Source organism: Rhincodon typus, chromosome 33 (assembly GCF_021869965.1).
Source record: "Rhincodon typus isolate 14 chromosome 33, sRhiTyp1.1, whole genome shotgun sequence".
NCBI lineage: Eukaryota > Metazoa > Chordata > Chondrichthyes > Orectolobiformes > Rhincodontidae > Rhincodon > Rhincodon typus.
In genome coordinates, this window is record NC_063364.1 from 6,392,500 (window position 1) to 6,408,289 (window position 15,790).

A 15,790-nucleotide genomic window follows, 5' to 3' on the forward strand; every position below is an offset into this window, starting at 1 on the left:
GGACCCAAAACATTAACTCTGATTTCTCTCCACAGATGCTGCCAGATCTGCTGAGCTTTTCCAGCAATTTCTGTTTTTGCCTCCTGATAGGTAGTCAGTATGGTTTTCAGTCAAAATGCAGCTTTTGAAGATTGTGGATGACTTCACCCTTAGCTGTGAAAGATGAAAAATTCCTTACACGGTAATATGAGATTTCACAAAAGTTCCTCATGAAAATCTCAAGTCTAAACTTTACTATGCTGGAACTCGGGGCCATTATTAAATTTGATCCAACACTTTTTCATCAATCAAAGGGACAGAGTGATACATGATAGGGTATCATCCTCTCCTAGAGATATCTTCTCCTGATGGTCTCCGTGATTCGTGCTTGGAACTTAATAAATATTAACAACTTTTCTACCACATTTAAAAACAGGAGTAAACATTTGCATTGACCATGTAGTTATGCATCAGAGAAAACTCAAGGTCATATCACAGAAAGATGACCCTCTAGAATTCCAGAAATGGCAGGACAATAGGTATTTTTTGGCATTCAATGCCAAACAAATGCCATGTCCTGTGCATTATCAAAAAAAAGGAGCCACCAACAGATAGCTTTAAATTTAGTCATCAAATTGTCCGATTGGTCGATATACAACCAAACATGGGCATTCATCTTAAAATGAAAGTTCAATGGAGGTTTCACATTCAGCAGATAACCACCAAAGCAAACAGGATTCTTGGATTTCTGAGGAGGAATCCTTGGTATTGCTATAAAAATATCCGAGTTGTAGCTTCCCAAACATTTGCTTGTTCGTTCTTGGAACACACAGGTTGGGTGTGAGATTCTCATAAGGTGAGGCAAAGAGGGAAAATTGAAGTCATCCACATACATGCTGCATAATTCTGTATGAATCACAATGGGGATATGACACACAGCAGTGTCACAACCTGGATCAAAGATACGGAACGGAAATCGACACAGCAAAGGAGGGAAACAACATAAGGGACTCATTCTTTTCATTTGGATTATTAACTGGAAAATGGAAGTCAGAAGTTGCCAAAAACTAAAAACAGTCTTTACAACTTGAAGATTAAGTGGGGCTGCATGTGGCACAGTCCCTACTCCTGGACCAGCAGACCTGGATTCAAGTCCCGTTTGCTCCAGAGGTGTGTAATAATATTTCTGAAAAGGTTGATTAGAAAAATAGGTTAAATAATAAAAGAAACGATAATCATCCACAAAACTGCAAACGGTCATGTGTTCCCAAGACACTGTCAAGTATCTTTCCTTTCAGGGTCAAAAAGAAATCACCAAAAGAAATAGTCATAGTCCCATCACTTGGAATCTTCAAGATCCATCTTCAGCTTAATTCCATTTAAAAGTATTCATTTTCAGGACCACCATCTGAGTAGATCAAGCCTGGTGTAGCTAGTGTTGCTCATACAAATGCTGGCTGACGATGGAGTTATTAGGTTGTGATGCTGACATAACTGAAACAGAAGCAGAGCAGGCTGCAGGCTGAGGTTGTCATTTCAGATGGTCGCTGACGTCTGCAATTCCTACCTGCTCCCTGCTGGATCTAGCAGCTTTTTATTTTAAGTGGCTGTGAAAAGTTCTCTTTTCCTTTCAATATTTGTGCTTCTGGTTCCTTCCAGTGTGCTACCAAAGACATATTGAGAATCGCTCAGTCTGCTAAACATACATACAAAGGTCAGGTGACCATACAGGATTATTTCCCAGCACTGGGAGTTCTTTACATGTGCATGCGTTGACAAAAAACAGAATTAGTGAGCACTCACATTCACTGCTTTGACTGGATTTCCACTCACAGCAGTTACAGGGTGCCATTGATTATACACATATGGCAATCTGAGCACCATTAATGTAATCAGGAGGTTTTAATCAACCACAAAGGATATTATTTTATCAGTACACAGCTGGTGTGCAACCACAAGAAAAGATTCATGCAGATATGAGCCAGATTCTCAGGGAGTTTTCCTACTGCAGCAAGCCAACGTTCCAGACCTTTTAGTTCCAACAAGCAGAGTTAAGGACCAGCTGATAGAAGATGAGGGATATTGTCTCCAAAATAGACATCTGAAATTCTGAAAATATGTTTTAGGTACCTCAAAAGATATTCAGGCCCCCTTTGTTTTGTGTGTACTTTGCCTTTAAGCAAATTCATCCTAAAGGGCTCCACATGATATGTACAAACAATATTATGACTTTGTCTGGCAGGTGATCTGCAAGCATCAGTCATAGAAATCAGCTGGATGCTGTAATGCCTGCTTCATAACTTACAATGTGATTTACTGTTTGAAATAAACTAGCCCACAGAGATAATTAACCTCAGACAAGCAACTAATTATTAGCCTAATATCAAGACATCACCCATCAGTGCTCACCATGAGGATAACCAGAATGACAATGCTGTACACAATATTATGTGGTGAGGATTACAAGTGGAGGAAGATAAAGATGATTGTCAGTCACTTTCAGATCAGGTGGTCCTGGAAGATGAGGATGAGGACAATGAGTAGCAGGAGGATGACTTCAATCCTGTGAAAGATGAAGTCACTTCCTGCTGCTGCTTTTCAGTGCATCCCATGCAACATCATCACAGGTAAAGGCAGAGTGCTTGGTCCCACACGGAGTTTTGGCCTACGTCCTCCAGATTTCAGAGACCAAAAACTGCACCAACTGGACATGTGCACAGGCAGACTTAACCATTAGGAAACAAGGCAGCAAACGAGGTCCTGGCAAAAGGCAGTAGATGGGTCTAAGAGGTGGAAAGTCGGGTGCTTTGATTGGAATTCCCACTTACATTCCCGTTTTGCTGTCACCGTCCTCCTGAGCCAGCACCCTATTATCTTAGACAGTGAACAGAGACCAGCATCATGATGACTTGTTGCTAAGACATGGAAAAGGGAGCTGTCATCCTGTTCAGATCAGTAAGCCATTGGTATCTAAACCTTGCACTCATTTGAGAGCCATGCTTTAAATCTCTACAAAAGTGGGGTCTCTCCATGACAGATATCATGACAATTACCTGTACCACCTGTGCTCAATTTGCAGTTGACAGCTTCTCTGCCAAATGACACCTACAAGATGCTGAGGTGCACATTCAACTGCGCAACAACTTGGGAATGCTGTAGGGAACAAACAGTCCATACATACGTAACACCCCCCCAAAGATGTCAAATGCTCAGCTCTGCATCAGTCTTAAAAGGAACCACACAGTGCCACTAGAGAGCTACAAATGGCAGTTAGAGGAAATATTTCTCTCTGCTACAGCCAAAATTTGATGTGGAATTTCTCTGGTAAGATGCTGAGGTACCTCTCAATGATGGGTGCCAAGGTTTGGCATCTGTGCCCAGCTGAGCAAGTCTTGATAACCAGGTTCTTAGCTTTGATCTCTCTCCATCACCCAACAACCCTCGGGGACTTCCCACTTAAGGCTTCAATCCGTCTCCATCCTTCACTACAAATCAGCAAAGTATTGTCTCTACCGCTGCTGAAATTCTCCAAAACAGATCCATTGAATAATACTGCAAGCAAGATCTTTCAGTATTATTCCTTCAGAGATGAATGCAAAATTGGCTTAATGGCCGGAGACACAAGGTGTTTGTGGAAGATTATTTCTCAGACTGGAGGCTTGTGACCAGGAGTGTTCCACAGGGATCGTGCTGGGTCCACTTTTATTTGTTATCTATATAAATGATTTAGATGTGAATATAGAAGGCATAATTAGTAAGTTTGCAGATGACACCAGGATTCATGATATACTGGACAGTGAAGAAAGTTATCTAAGATTACAAAGAGATCTTGATCAATTGGGTTAATGGGCTGAAGACTGGCAGATGGAATTTAATTTGGATAAATGTGAGGTATTGGGACAAGACAAGGTGGGACTTATACAATTAAAAGTAGAGCTTTGCATAGTGATTTAGAAGAGAGACACCTAGGAATTTAGGTACATAATTCTTTGAAATTTGCATCACGGGTAGACAGGATGGTTAAGAAAGCAGTTAGCACACTTGCCTTCATTGCTGAAAACTTTGAGTATAGGGCTTGGGTTGTTATGTTGAAGTTTTACAGGACATTGGTGAGGCCTTTTCTGGAGTACTGTTTCCAGTTCTGGTCACCCTGTCATAGGAAGGATGTGATTAAACTGGAGGGGGTTCAGAAAAGATTTACCAGGATGATGCCGCGAATAGAGGGTTTAAGTTATGGGGAGAAGCTAGATAGCCTGGGACTTATTTCACTGGAGCGTAGGAGGTTGAGGAGTGACCTTTTAGAGGATTATAAAATCATAAGGAGCATGGATAGAGTGAATAGCCGAAGTCTTTTCCCCATGGTATAGTAGTCTAAAACTAGAGGGCATAGGTTTAAAGTCAGGGGGAAACAATTTAAAAGGGACCTGAGGGACAATGTTTTCACACAGAGGTCGATGTGTGGATGGAATGAGCTGCCAGACGAAGTGGTGGAAGCTGGTACAATTACAACATTTAAATGACATTTGGATAGGTAAATGAATAGGAAGGGTTTACAGGGATATGGGCCAAATACTGGCAATTGGTACTAGATTAATTTAGGATATCTGGTCGGCATGAATCAGTTGAACCGAAGGGTCTGTTCCCATGCTGTAGGATTCTATGACTCTATATTAGTGTAATGTTAATACTACTAGGCCATTGTTTCTCCTTCTGAGCATAATCAAATGAACTTTCAGTAGTAAGGCACTGTCTAGCTGTTCTTTGGACTTTAGCTCTCCACAATCCTATTTTTTTTTTTTTTACAAAGAATCTATCTTCACCTGCACCTAGCTTGGTGGTTAACCTGCAAAGTTATTTTCTTCTGTCTGGCATGGCAGTATTTGTTGTGCTTATACTGCCCTAAATTGCTGGTCTGACCTGAGTCAGAGCCTGTGCACAGCAAGATCATTCTTTGCACCCAGGTGTGAAAACTGACAGCTGATTTAAATATACTTTGATTTGAACTTCTGTTTCTATTATAATCAGGTCAGATGGTTTATCTCTGGGTAGATTTAATTTGAATGGCTTTACACTGGGCAAAATTAATAAGAAGTCACATCTCCCACTCCAAACTATTCCATTTAACTTTGAATTAAAAGGAGACATTTTAAAAAGTAACCATTCTATAAAGACTATTGCTTGTGCACAAGGAGGAAGCAGTGGTACCATTTCACTGATGCACAATGGGTATAAGAAGGAGATTTCGCTATATTTTTATCCATTGAATAACTAGCAAAAGAAAGGCTGTTGGATTGGATAAAGAAAATACCTTTCCATTCAACCAATGCACAAAGTATTCTAAGTAGCCACGAGAGTCCCACAATGGTGACTTTCTATTTTAATCAGTATCAGATATAGAAAAATAGTGGTCACAAAGTGAAGCTTTGATAGGGCCCTATCTACTGAGATCATCATGTGATTTAACAGAAGATTGCATCAGTGAGTACTTTGCCCTAACCTTGCAGCTGTCCCAACATCATATGGAATTAAGCACAAAAATTAATGTGAATCAATATTAGACATGACAACAGTATCCAAACATGTAATTGAAAAGGGACCGGAGAATTGATGATGAGCTCAAAACTTGTACCTTGGTCAAACATACAGATTTCTCCATCACAATAGCTTGAAACTTAATAAATGATTCAAATAATGACTTGAATTGTTCATGTATTTTCCTTCTATTTCCCTTGGTGCCATCTGTATTTTCCGATAATTGAAATGTGTTCAGTCCTTTTATCAGCTTGCTTACCTACTTAACAAGTTAACTAGCAGTTAGCTGAAATACCTAACCAACTGGCTAATCAGCAGTTAACCACTGAACTCAACTGTCTGATCAATAATTAGTTAGTTTCCAAATTACTGCTCAGTGTATCGAGATAAAGTTCATATTTGCCAATCTCTCGTGCTGCTTATTATCTGCCTGAATTTGGAATTCCACAAGATATTTAACACAACATACACAAAAGGTTATGCCCACAAAATTATCCTCAAATTTAATACCATATATAGTCAAGAAAAAATATATTTGCACTAAATTATATTGAGGTCAATCAGCAGAGTAGAAATCAAAAACAGACCTTGTGAAAAGTTAGGAAATGAGATGGGAGAAGAGTGAACAGCTCAGACTGAGAGCACGGCAGTACTGTATCCAATATTTCCTGATTTTACATTGAAGTACTCCAACATGCTAAATGGCTTGCCAGCCTTTCCTTTCAAAATGTTTCATATGACTCATAAATTTTCCAGCTGAAAACAGCGTTTAGACTAAATCAAAATACACAAGTTATTTAACGACGATGACATTTCAGTACATTAAAAATATCACAGATGCCTGTATAATAAAGAATTGTCATTCAGGTTAATAATTGCTTCAATTGTAGAACACTTGCATCTCAGTGAGAAGGTGGTGAGTTCAGCTCCACACCAGAGAATTATGCACACAATCTGGGGTAACACTCAAGAACATTATTAAGAGTGTGCTGCACTGCTGGAAATGCCACCCTTCAGGTGAGAGGTTAAATTAAGGAGTTGGCAACACTTCCAGATGAGCGTAAACAAAATCTTAGCACTCATTCAAAGGACAGCAAGAGGTTTATTCCCAGTGCCCTGGCTAAATCTTTCCCCCCATCAACTCTAAAACAGATTATTTCATGATTACCATGTTGCAGTTTGCAGGGCCTAGTTTTGCACAAATTGACTACTGCATTTTCTACATTACACATTAACAAAAACTTCAAAGCTACTTAATTAGCTGCAGTGTTTTTCAAGATAATGATGAGAAAGTGTTTTTTTAAATGAACAATGGAGTCCACAGGTAAACAGGAAAGTGAAGAAGGCATTTGATACATTTGCCTTTATTGATCAGTGCATTGAGTATTGGAGTTAGGAGGTCATGTTGCGGCTGTACAGGCCATTGGTTAGGCCACTTTCGGAATATTGTGTTCATTTCCGCTGTAGGAAGGATGGTGTTACTCTCAAAAGGGTGCAAAAAAGATTTACAAGGATGTTTCTGGAGTTGGAGGGTTTGATCTTTAGGGAGGGGCTGAATAGGCTGGGGCTAATTTCCCAGAAGCGAAGGCCGAGGAGGTTCATAAAATCATGAGGCGCGTGGATAGAGTGAATAGCCAAGGTCTTTTTCTCATGATTGGAGAGCCCAAAACTAGAGGACAAAGATTTAAAGTGAGAGGGGAAAGATATAAACGGACCTCACGCGGAGGGTGGTGTGTGTATGGAATGAGCTGCCGGAGCAAGTGGTGGAAGCTGGTACAATTAAAACATTTGAAAGTCATCTGGATGGGTATATGAATAGGAAGGGTTTAGAAGGGATGTGGGACTGGCAAATGCGACTAGATTAATTTAGGACATCTGGCTAGCACGGACGCGTTGAACCGAAGGGTCTCTTTCTGTGCTGTACAACTCCATGACTCTATAAGAACAGCTTTGCTCAAACTTGGAAATGATAATTCGTGCCCAATCCTACAATCCCATTCAAGAATACATGATGTAATAGAATAGAAACTCAGCACATTTTTTCTGCTAAATGTACACGCCAAGGTAAATCAAAAAATTCTATTCTTTTCCAATCTACACAATATATGCATGGGAAGAGCAATTCCTGAACATGCCTTTTGAACGCACTTGTTAATAGTGAAATTAGGACTTACCTGACAGTCACAACCTGATAGAGATATCCTCAAATGTTTGCAATGTGACAAAACAAAAGGTTATGGGTTGTTAACATCATCCGACTTGTGAAGATAACTATTTATTGGTAAATGGCTACCTGCTGTCACTGCCTGGTGTTGTGAATTGATTGGCGGCAATGAAGTTCACTGCATGAGGGGAAACAAAATTGCTAGAATAGCTCAGCAGGTCTGGCCACATCTGTGGAGAAAAATCAAAGTTAACGTTTTGCTCACTCAACCCAAAACATTAACTCTGATTTCTCTCCACAGATGCTGCTAGACCTGCTGAGCTTTTCCAGCAATTTCTGTTTTTGTTTGTGCAAATCTAGTCAAGTGACCCAGAAATTTCAAACTTTACCTACTAGTCTCAAGGGTACCTAATGCCAGACATCTCCTTCAGGCCTGCAAGAAGACTGGTACACTGCACACTAATCAGCCTACCAACATCCACTGATAGGCTGGACTGGGACCTGCACTAAGACTCAGAATGCATGGAAAAGAACTCCAGCTCCACTCATTTTCCCCCTGATAGAGTCAAGGCTAAACAGAGGTTTGAACCCTTACAAGACTAGGAAGCTCTGAATAATGCCCTGGGATTGGATCCTCCATTTCCTTGCATGTTTGCCAATCTCTGTTCCAAGTTGAAGTCTGTAACTGATCAGGGATTCAAGATATTTTCGTTCATTATTCTATAATCACAGATATTCAGAATGCTTTTATATTTTCCACATTAGTATTATTTGCAAAGGAAAAATATGGAATTTTCATTATACCTAAGGGAGGAACCATCAGGAAAAAGCAATATCATCCTCCTTTGAAACATACTCCATGACCAGGTTAAAATAACAGCAATTTTTTCTTTTGCTGAGGTTTGACACATCCATTCCCTTTCCACATGCAGCTTAAGCAATGGCTTCCACTAGGTACCCTGCAGTAGTTTAGTGTAGCAACCTACACTAAATATTCTCTATGTGCAATTTGTAACTACGTAATGAAACCAAAGAAAAATTCCTGTCTGGATTGTGGCTGATTCTTTTTTTAATCATATGGGTTGTTGCAAGCTGCTTTCTTTGGTTTAACTGATCCTTTCAGTACGGCATATAATCAAGGGTCAGAGAAAATTATGGAATTCCCATTTGAATAGTAAAAAACACTTTAGGGAATCATTCACAGTACAATCATATCTGCAATACATTCTACAATTCAACAGGAGAAAGAAAAGACTTCTGACTCATTCAGATCCAGTATCCCTTACCTCCCACCTGCTAGTAGTCATCCGAGTTAATTAGCAGATTAACAATTGAGAAAGATCTTGGATACGTGAGATGGAAGTCCCTCCAATGGTGGTTAGCAGAATCAGGTACCAAGATTGTAACAAATGATTACTACAAGTGGTACTTGACATTAATTCCAGATTAGCATCATCTGAGATTAATCACCCCATGCCTACTTAGAATGTTGTCTTGCATTGTAATCTGTTGCCATGGCTGCTTAAGAAAAACAGTGTATATTCACAGGCTTATTTTGACATGGCAAAACATACAACCTAGGTGTTTTTTGGCTTTGTTACTTCTTTTGGGAAGTAGTAACAATTGCCACATTACATTTGCTGCAACTGGCAAAAATTACACAATGAAAGTTATCAATGCCAGTAATACAAGATGAATCTCAACCAAACAAAAATGGAGTCAGAGAATCATAGAATCCTGGAATCCCTACAGTGTGGAAACAGGCTGTTCGGACCAACAAGTCCGTACCAACTCTCTGAAGGGCATCCCACCAGACTCACCACTCCCCCGCCCTATGCCTGTAACCCGGCATTTCCCATGGCTAATCCACCTAGTCTACATATCCCTGGGTACTATCGGCAATTTAGCATGGCTAATCCACCTGACATGCACGTCTTTGGACTGTGGGAGGAAACCCACACAGACACGGGGAAAAAGTGCAAACTCCACACAGGCAGTTGCCCGAGGCTGGAACTGAAACCAGGTCCATGGCACTGTGAGGCAGCAGTGCTAACCACTGCTGCTGTGCTGCCCTAGAGGCTGGATTGTAACTGATACCTTTTCATGCCATCCTCTTCATTCTCTGGTTTCTTATTAAAGATCGGCTGAAAACCTTTTAGACAGACATGTAAAGTAGGAGATGCATTCTCAGGCATCTTACTGTATTTATAACAAGGTGCTTGAATATTATTTAAAAAAAGACATCAGTCAAGCTTATAATGTCAAGCTTATTTGCACTTATTATAAGCGATATACATTTGTACAGAGGGTCTGTCCTATGTAAATGTAAGGAATGTGCTTGAGCGTTCCATGCTTTTTTACATTAGCAAGAAGAGTGGAGAGCTTTTTGTAAAATCTAGGGCAACACCTTGGCCAATCACAATTGACTTGTCAACCAAGCAGCATCCTGTTGTCCTACAGCATAAATTGTGATCTTCAGAAATTTGACATTCTTGTATTTGTCCTGATGAATATTATATGAAAAGCTTAACAACACTGCCTTCTTTGCTCAGTCCTTTGCGTATAGGAGATGGAAAGTCATGTTAAGGTTGTTCAGGACATTGGTGAGGCATCTTCTGGAGTAGTGTGTCCAGTTCTGGTTGCCTAGTTATAGGAAGTATATCATTAATCTGGAGAGGGCTCAGAAGAGACTTACCAAGATGTTGTCGGGTATGGAAGGTTAGAATTATAAAGAAAGGCTGAGAAGCTGGGCCTTTTTCACTGGAGCGTAGGAGGTTGACAGGCAACCTTATAGAAGTTTATAAAGTAATGAGAGTATTGATAGGGTTAAGGCAGTTGTCTTTTCCCTAGGAAGGGGGGATTTCAAGCCTCGGGGCATATTTTTAATGTGAGAGGAGAGAGATTTAAAAAAGACATGATGGGCATTTTTGTTTTTTTTTACACAGAGTGCTTCACACGTGGGATGAACTTCTGGACGAAGTTGTGGATGTGGGTACAATTACAACATTTACAAGACATTTGGATAAGTACATGAATAGGAAAGGTTTAGTGGGATATAGGCCAGGAGCAGGCAGGTGGGACTAGTTTAGTTTGGGATTATGTTCAGCATGGACTGGTTGGACCAAAGGGTCTGTTTCTGTACTGTGTGACTCTGACTCTATAATACATCCCTTTTTCAATTTTCAAATTCTGCATTACTAAGTTTGAGAAATACATGTCTGAAAAACAATAAAAATTTCTTCCAAGTTTCATTCCAATTGCTAGATTGAAATTTCAAACACAGCAATCAACCTTGGTGATGAATCTGCTCAACAATTTGAACTCCCTGCTACCCAGTTAGCTCAGGTAAATGTGAGGATGCATGTCACCTCTCCTCCAATTTGCAAGTTCCTATTTACTTTGCCTAAAATAAAAGTTTGCCGGGTACACTGGAAATCCAACATAAAAGTCTTCAGCCTGAAACACCGACTTTGTTTCTTTTTATGTCATTTCTGTCCAACCTACTGAATGGCTTCCATAACTTTCTGCCTGTTTTTTGGGCTGACCGGGAGAGTTGCGTTGACAGAGGAATATGTTCTGATACAACTTAGGGCTTATCTCCAACAAGCCAGAATAAACGGTGCCAGATCTTGGTGACAGCTTCTGGCAGTTGCTTTCTGAATAGTTTATGATGTGAGCCTGAAAGAATGGGGAGAAGTTTATACAGGACAGTGGCCCGAAAATTGAAAGTTCAGAGCAGAAAAGTTGAATTATCGAACAAATTAAACCTAAATCATTTTATAAAGATATTTCCATCCTGAATTTATTTAAATAGAAATTGCAATTGTTGGGAATGTGTGGCTCTAAGGAGACAACAATCGCTTTGATGGACAATGGATTTTTTACCTTATTGGGCATAATATTATGCAAGTATGAAGTGGGTGAATTCTATAAGTTTTGTAGAAAACTTATCAGTATGACAATGACATGACTAATATAAAACTGAAGTTATAATTGTCACTAACAGGCATCCAGGGATTAACATATTTCGGTTAATTATTGTAGAGTTCAGAAAACAGTGTTAGATTTGATGATGTTCCTTTGTCTAAATACTCACATGGGTCCTGTTATTTGTAAAGATACAATTACCCAATTTAGCGAAAGCAATTAAGGGTATTTTTAATGCAAAACTTGAGTGATAGCATAAAAGTCAGCAGTTCTTCGAGTTTAAGAAGATACAACATACAGATCTGATTTTTTTCCCTTTATACAGTATTTATTAACGAATGCTAAGATTTTGTTTATATTTCTTTACCTTAAAATGGTAAATGGAAAGCATTTTAAAATTGAACTTACGAAGGTGAGCAGGTCCTTTCACTGTGATTTTCACGTGGCGACTCCCATATGGAACTGCAATCACTGTGTCTTCCACTGAAAAGTTATGGAAATGGCAATCAATTGTGCATCTGATATATACCGACTAGCAGTTAACATTTATTAAACCATCACACCGAACCTCTTTGAGCCCTGGATATTCACATGACACTTCGTTTTGGTCACGAGCTGTCAAAAGTGTCAAGAAGTTTGACTGCACACTATATGACACCGAGACAGATCCTGGCTCCTGCCCAAGCTCGAGGGATCAATCTAGCCAGAACTTGTCTGTGGCTTCGCTGTATAGCTTACATGCCAACTGACTCCAACAGTTACTGCATGAATTACAACTACAGTACTCATTAGCACTGATTACTTTGCCTCACATTTAACAGATAACAAAGTAAGTATCAAAGTAAGATGACATCATGCATATGATCTCCACATTTTAACAACTAGATTCAGCAATGTTCAAAGTTCAAATGTTTTCCAGCTCAATTTTAACTTGTGCTTTTTAGAAAGCATTGTTGTTTGATTTACTTGCCAGAGTGGGATGGCAACATTTTCATGAAAACAATTTTGTCTATTTTGTTTTGGACTATAACATGTGGCAACTGTATTATGTGATTACGATAAAATCCAAAATTCTGGAACTGGGTCAGGTAACTGCATCACTTTATTTGCTTAAATGTTGGATTTTGGGGAAAAAAAAATCAAATCTAGTTTTGTTTTCTACAATTTTGCACATGAAAAAAAGTTGTCAAATTCTTGTGTCTCCTGTTAGTTATTACCTTTGACATTAAGTGCTGAGGTTGCCATTGCTGTTTTCACTCATCAGAGCACTTAGTAAGGCTGAGACTGTGCCAAGTTCCATACCAGGAGGATGGAAATGCATGGCACAGTTCTATGGCAATGAAGTTGTGTTTACATTACATCTTGAAAGCAATTTTTAAAACTTCAGGCGTTTACATATCCAAAAATCCACTCTAAATGTGTTAAGATGTTTCAGAATCGTCAATTTTTTTTTGTATGATTAAAATGTATTAGAAGTGAATCAAATTTCAATGTACATTCAGATACACAGGTTATAAATCATTTTATAAATGTAACTTAAACATAACACACAATATATTCATCTTTACTGTTTGCTAAAGTAATATAACACTTGTCACTGAGCCAATTAATGCAAAGGTATAACAAAATTGCACTGTAAATTTAGAACAGCTTGAAAATCATTCTTGGGTTGGCATTTTTGGAATCAATGGTTTCTTACTGTTGATTACTTTCTCATGACTGTTTAAATAGCATGTAGTATCGCAATTGTACGACTTGCCACCTCATACAGAGAGCACAAAGGATTGACATGACTATGATAAATGGGCAGAAATGGACTTTGCAATCTATTTACAACTATATTAGACAATCTGTGGATAAAATGAAATGCCTGAATTATCACAAACACCAGGTAGTATTTAACAACCAGGCTCTTGTTAATCATCTGGACAGATCCAGAAGTCAGAAAATATATTGCAGTGTTACAGCAGGATTGCTTTAGGCTAAATTTCAGCCTGATGTGGCATATGGAGTATTTTTAGTGATCTCATGAATGAAAAATGTTGATCTTTTTCAAGACTGAAAACGGTCTCATGTCTTCCATGCCCTTGACGCCTTTCATCTTAGTTCCACAATGCATGGCTTATCTGTCCACCTACACAATCAAATTGATTGGAACATTGTGTTGCCCTGGCAGCCAACAGTTACTGTCTTTATTTTTAGGCTTTTTTAAAAAAGTGTATAAACAGCTCCAGTCACATTACATTTGGCTGGAGGATAACAGATACAAACACTTTCTTATTAACTTGAAATAATTCTTCTCTCTCATTTTAGCAGCAGCAGCAAGCAGTTTTTGAATATTTAAAGATGCATTGCAGCACAACGTGTTAAGTGGAGGGGAGGACAGGGGCTCAAGAAGGCCCGAAGGGGCAGAAAAGGGTCTGGACAAGGGAAGGAATGGTCCAAACAGGCCTAAATAATGCTAGAAAAAAAACCTATTTTTTAGAATAAAATTCAAGACTTCCAACGTAGTCACTTGTGCATCGATGTTGTTTTGACATTTTCTAGTTCCAAATTTATTACAGTTTCCTTCTGAAGGCACCAATGTGTTGCTAGATTCCAGGCAAATGCAGCATTTGTCTAATATTCTCACATATGCACTGGTACCAGCAAGTCCTGGTGAGAGCTCAAAAGTAAACATGTTGAGTTTTTTGACATTTCCTCTGCTGTTCCCTGCAAAACTGGAAAGAAATAGTACATTGTACCATTTTGCTGCCAGCTTGAATGAAATTCAGAACAGGAATCAAATCTGGGATCTGTCCGGTTTAGATAGTTCAACAATTTAACACAAACTTCTTCAGCAATTTGTATGAAAAGCTGCTTTTACCCCCATACCATAAGTGAAACCCATTGCAGTGGTTCAATCGAAGATATGACAAAGAAAAATCAAATTTATTGGCCACATTAGTCTCTGCACGTTCAACAGAAAAGCTGAGGTAACAGGTAACATATGTGAAGCTCAATACATGTTTTGCCAAAAACAAATAACATCACATTAACTTTAGGCAGGTTCTTGAGCTGCAGTGGTAGTGTCTCTACCTCCAGGTCAGAAGGTTCAAATCCTACTGCTCTAGAGGTGTGTTATAACAGATCTGAACAGGCCAATTAAAATTGCATGTAACAACTTTTGAATGAGATTATGAGAAAGGATAAATTTGCTTCATACAATCATCAAGGACTAATTCAAACAGCCAAATCTTGTAGTACCCTTGCAGATTTTTAGTATGTTTCCTAGCCATGCATCAGTGAACACAGAAACAGGATCTAATGGAGGAGAAATGGGAGACAGTGGTTTCATATACCTGGGCTTTTCAGATCAAATGTAGGGGTGATGGAACTGTTCAGGGAAGATGGGTTGCACTCCAATGTGCAGAATAAAGGTCCTTGCATGAGGTATGCTTTTGTAGAGGTGTAGTTTGAACTGATTTCAGAAGGGAGATCAGAACCGAGACATGGAAATTGTAAGGTTTTAGGTGGGGTCAGAATAAGGAGAATGTGCAAGTTACGTTTATATTGCATGTATGTCAATGCCAGTAGTATCTCAGATGAGACTGGTGAGCTGAAGGTACAAATAAACAAATGGACATACAGCATAGTGGTGAGGACAGCGATGCAGCACAAAGGAAAAACAGGTGACTGAATAGGAAATATTCCTGGACACAAGGTGTTAGATAAGGTAGGAAAGAAAGGAGAAGAGGTGGCAACGTTGATTAAAGATTATATTGTGGTGTTGGAAAAAGAGGATGGCCCAGAGAAATCAAGGATAGAATCTGTTTGTTTGGAGCTTAATGAATCACACAGTACTGGATGTATTCTAATTAGTCAGTGGGAAAGATATAAAGAAATAGGTACGCAAATAAGTTACACCAAGGTAACCAACTGTTATGGATTTTCTGAGACTTTCCTGGAATTTGTCCTATCCTGTGTCCTGGGGGCCGGCTTCCTAGGTTGGTATTTGTTCTGGAATTTTCTGCCTGATCATGTTTTGTGTATGATCATGTTTGGTGTATGCCCATGTTCACTGTGCTGCTTGTGCATGTGCAATCCAGTGGTTGGTGTAGAAAGCAATGAGCAGACACAGGCACAATGGAGCAGCACTGCAGCAGTGGCTGGCAACAATCTCCTAGGGGCTTAAGCTTTGATGGGTGG

General features: G+C 39.3%; 1 protein-coding gene across 1 annotated transcript in view; it reads right to left on the bottom strand.

The window, feature by feature from the left end:
* Window positions 1-15,790, bottom strand: part of adamtsl3 (ADAMTS-like 3) — a 573,867-nt gene that overhangs the window by 235,150 nt on the left and 322,927 nt on the right. Inside the window, exon 8 of the mRNA XM_048616129.1 lies at window positions 12,011-12,085. Within this exon, the coding sequence (XP_048472086.1) occupies window positions 12,011-12,085 (75 nt within the window). The remainder of the gene's footprint in view (window positions 1-12,010; window positions 12,086-15,790) is intronic.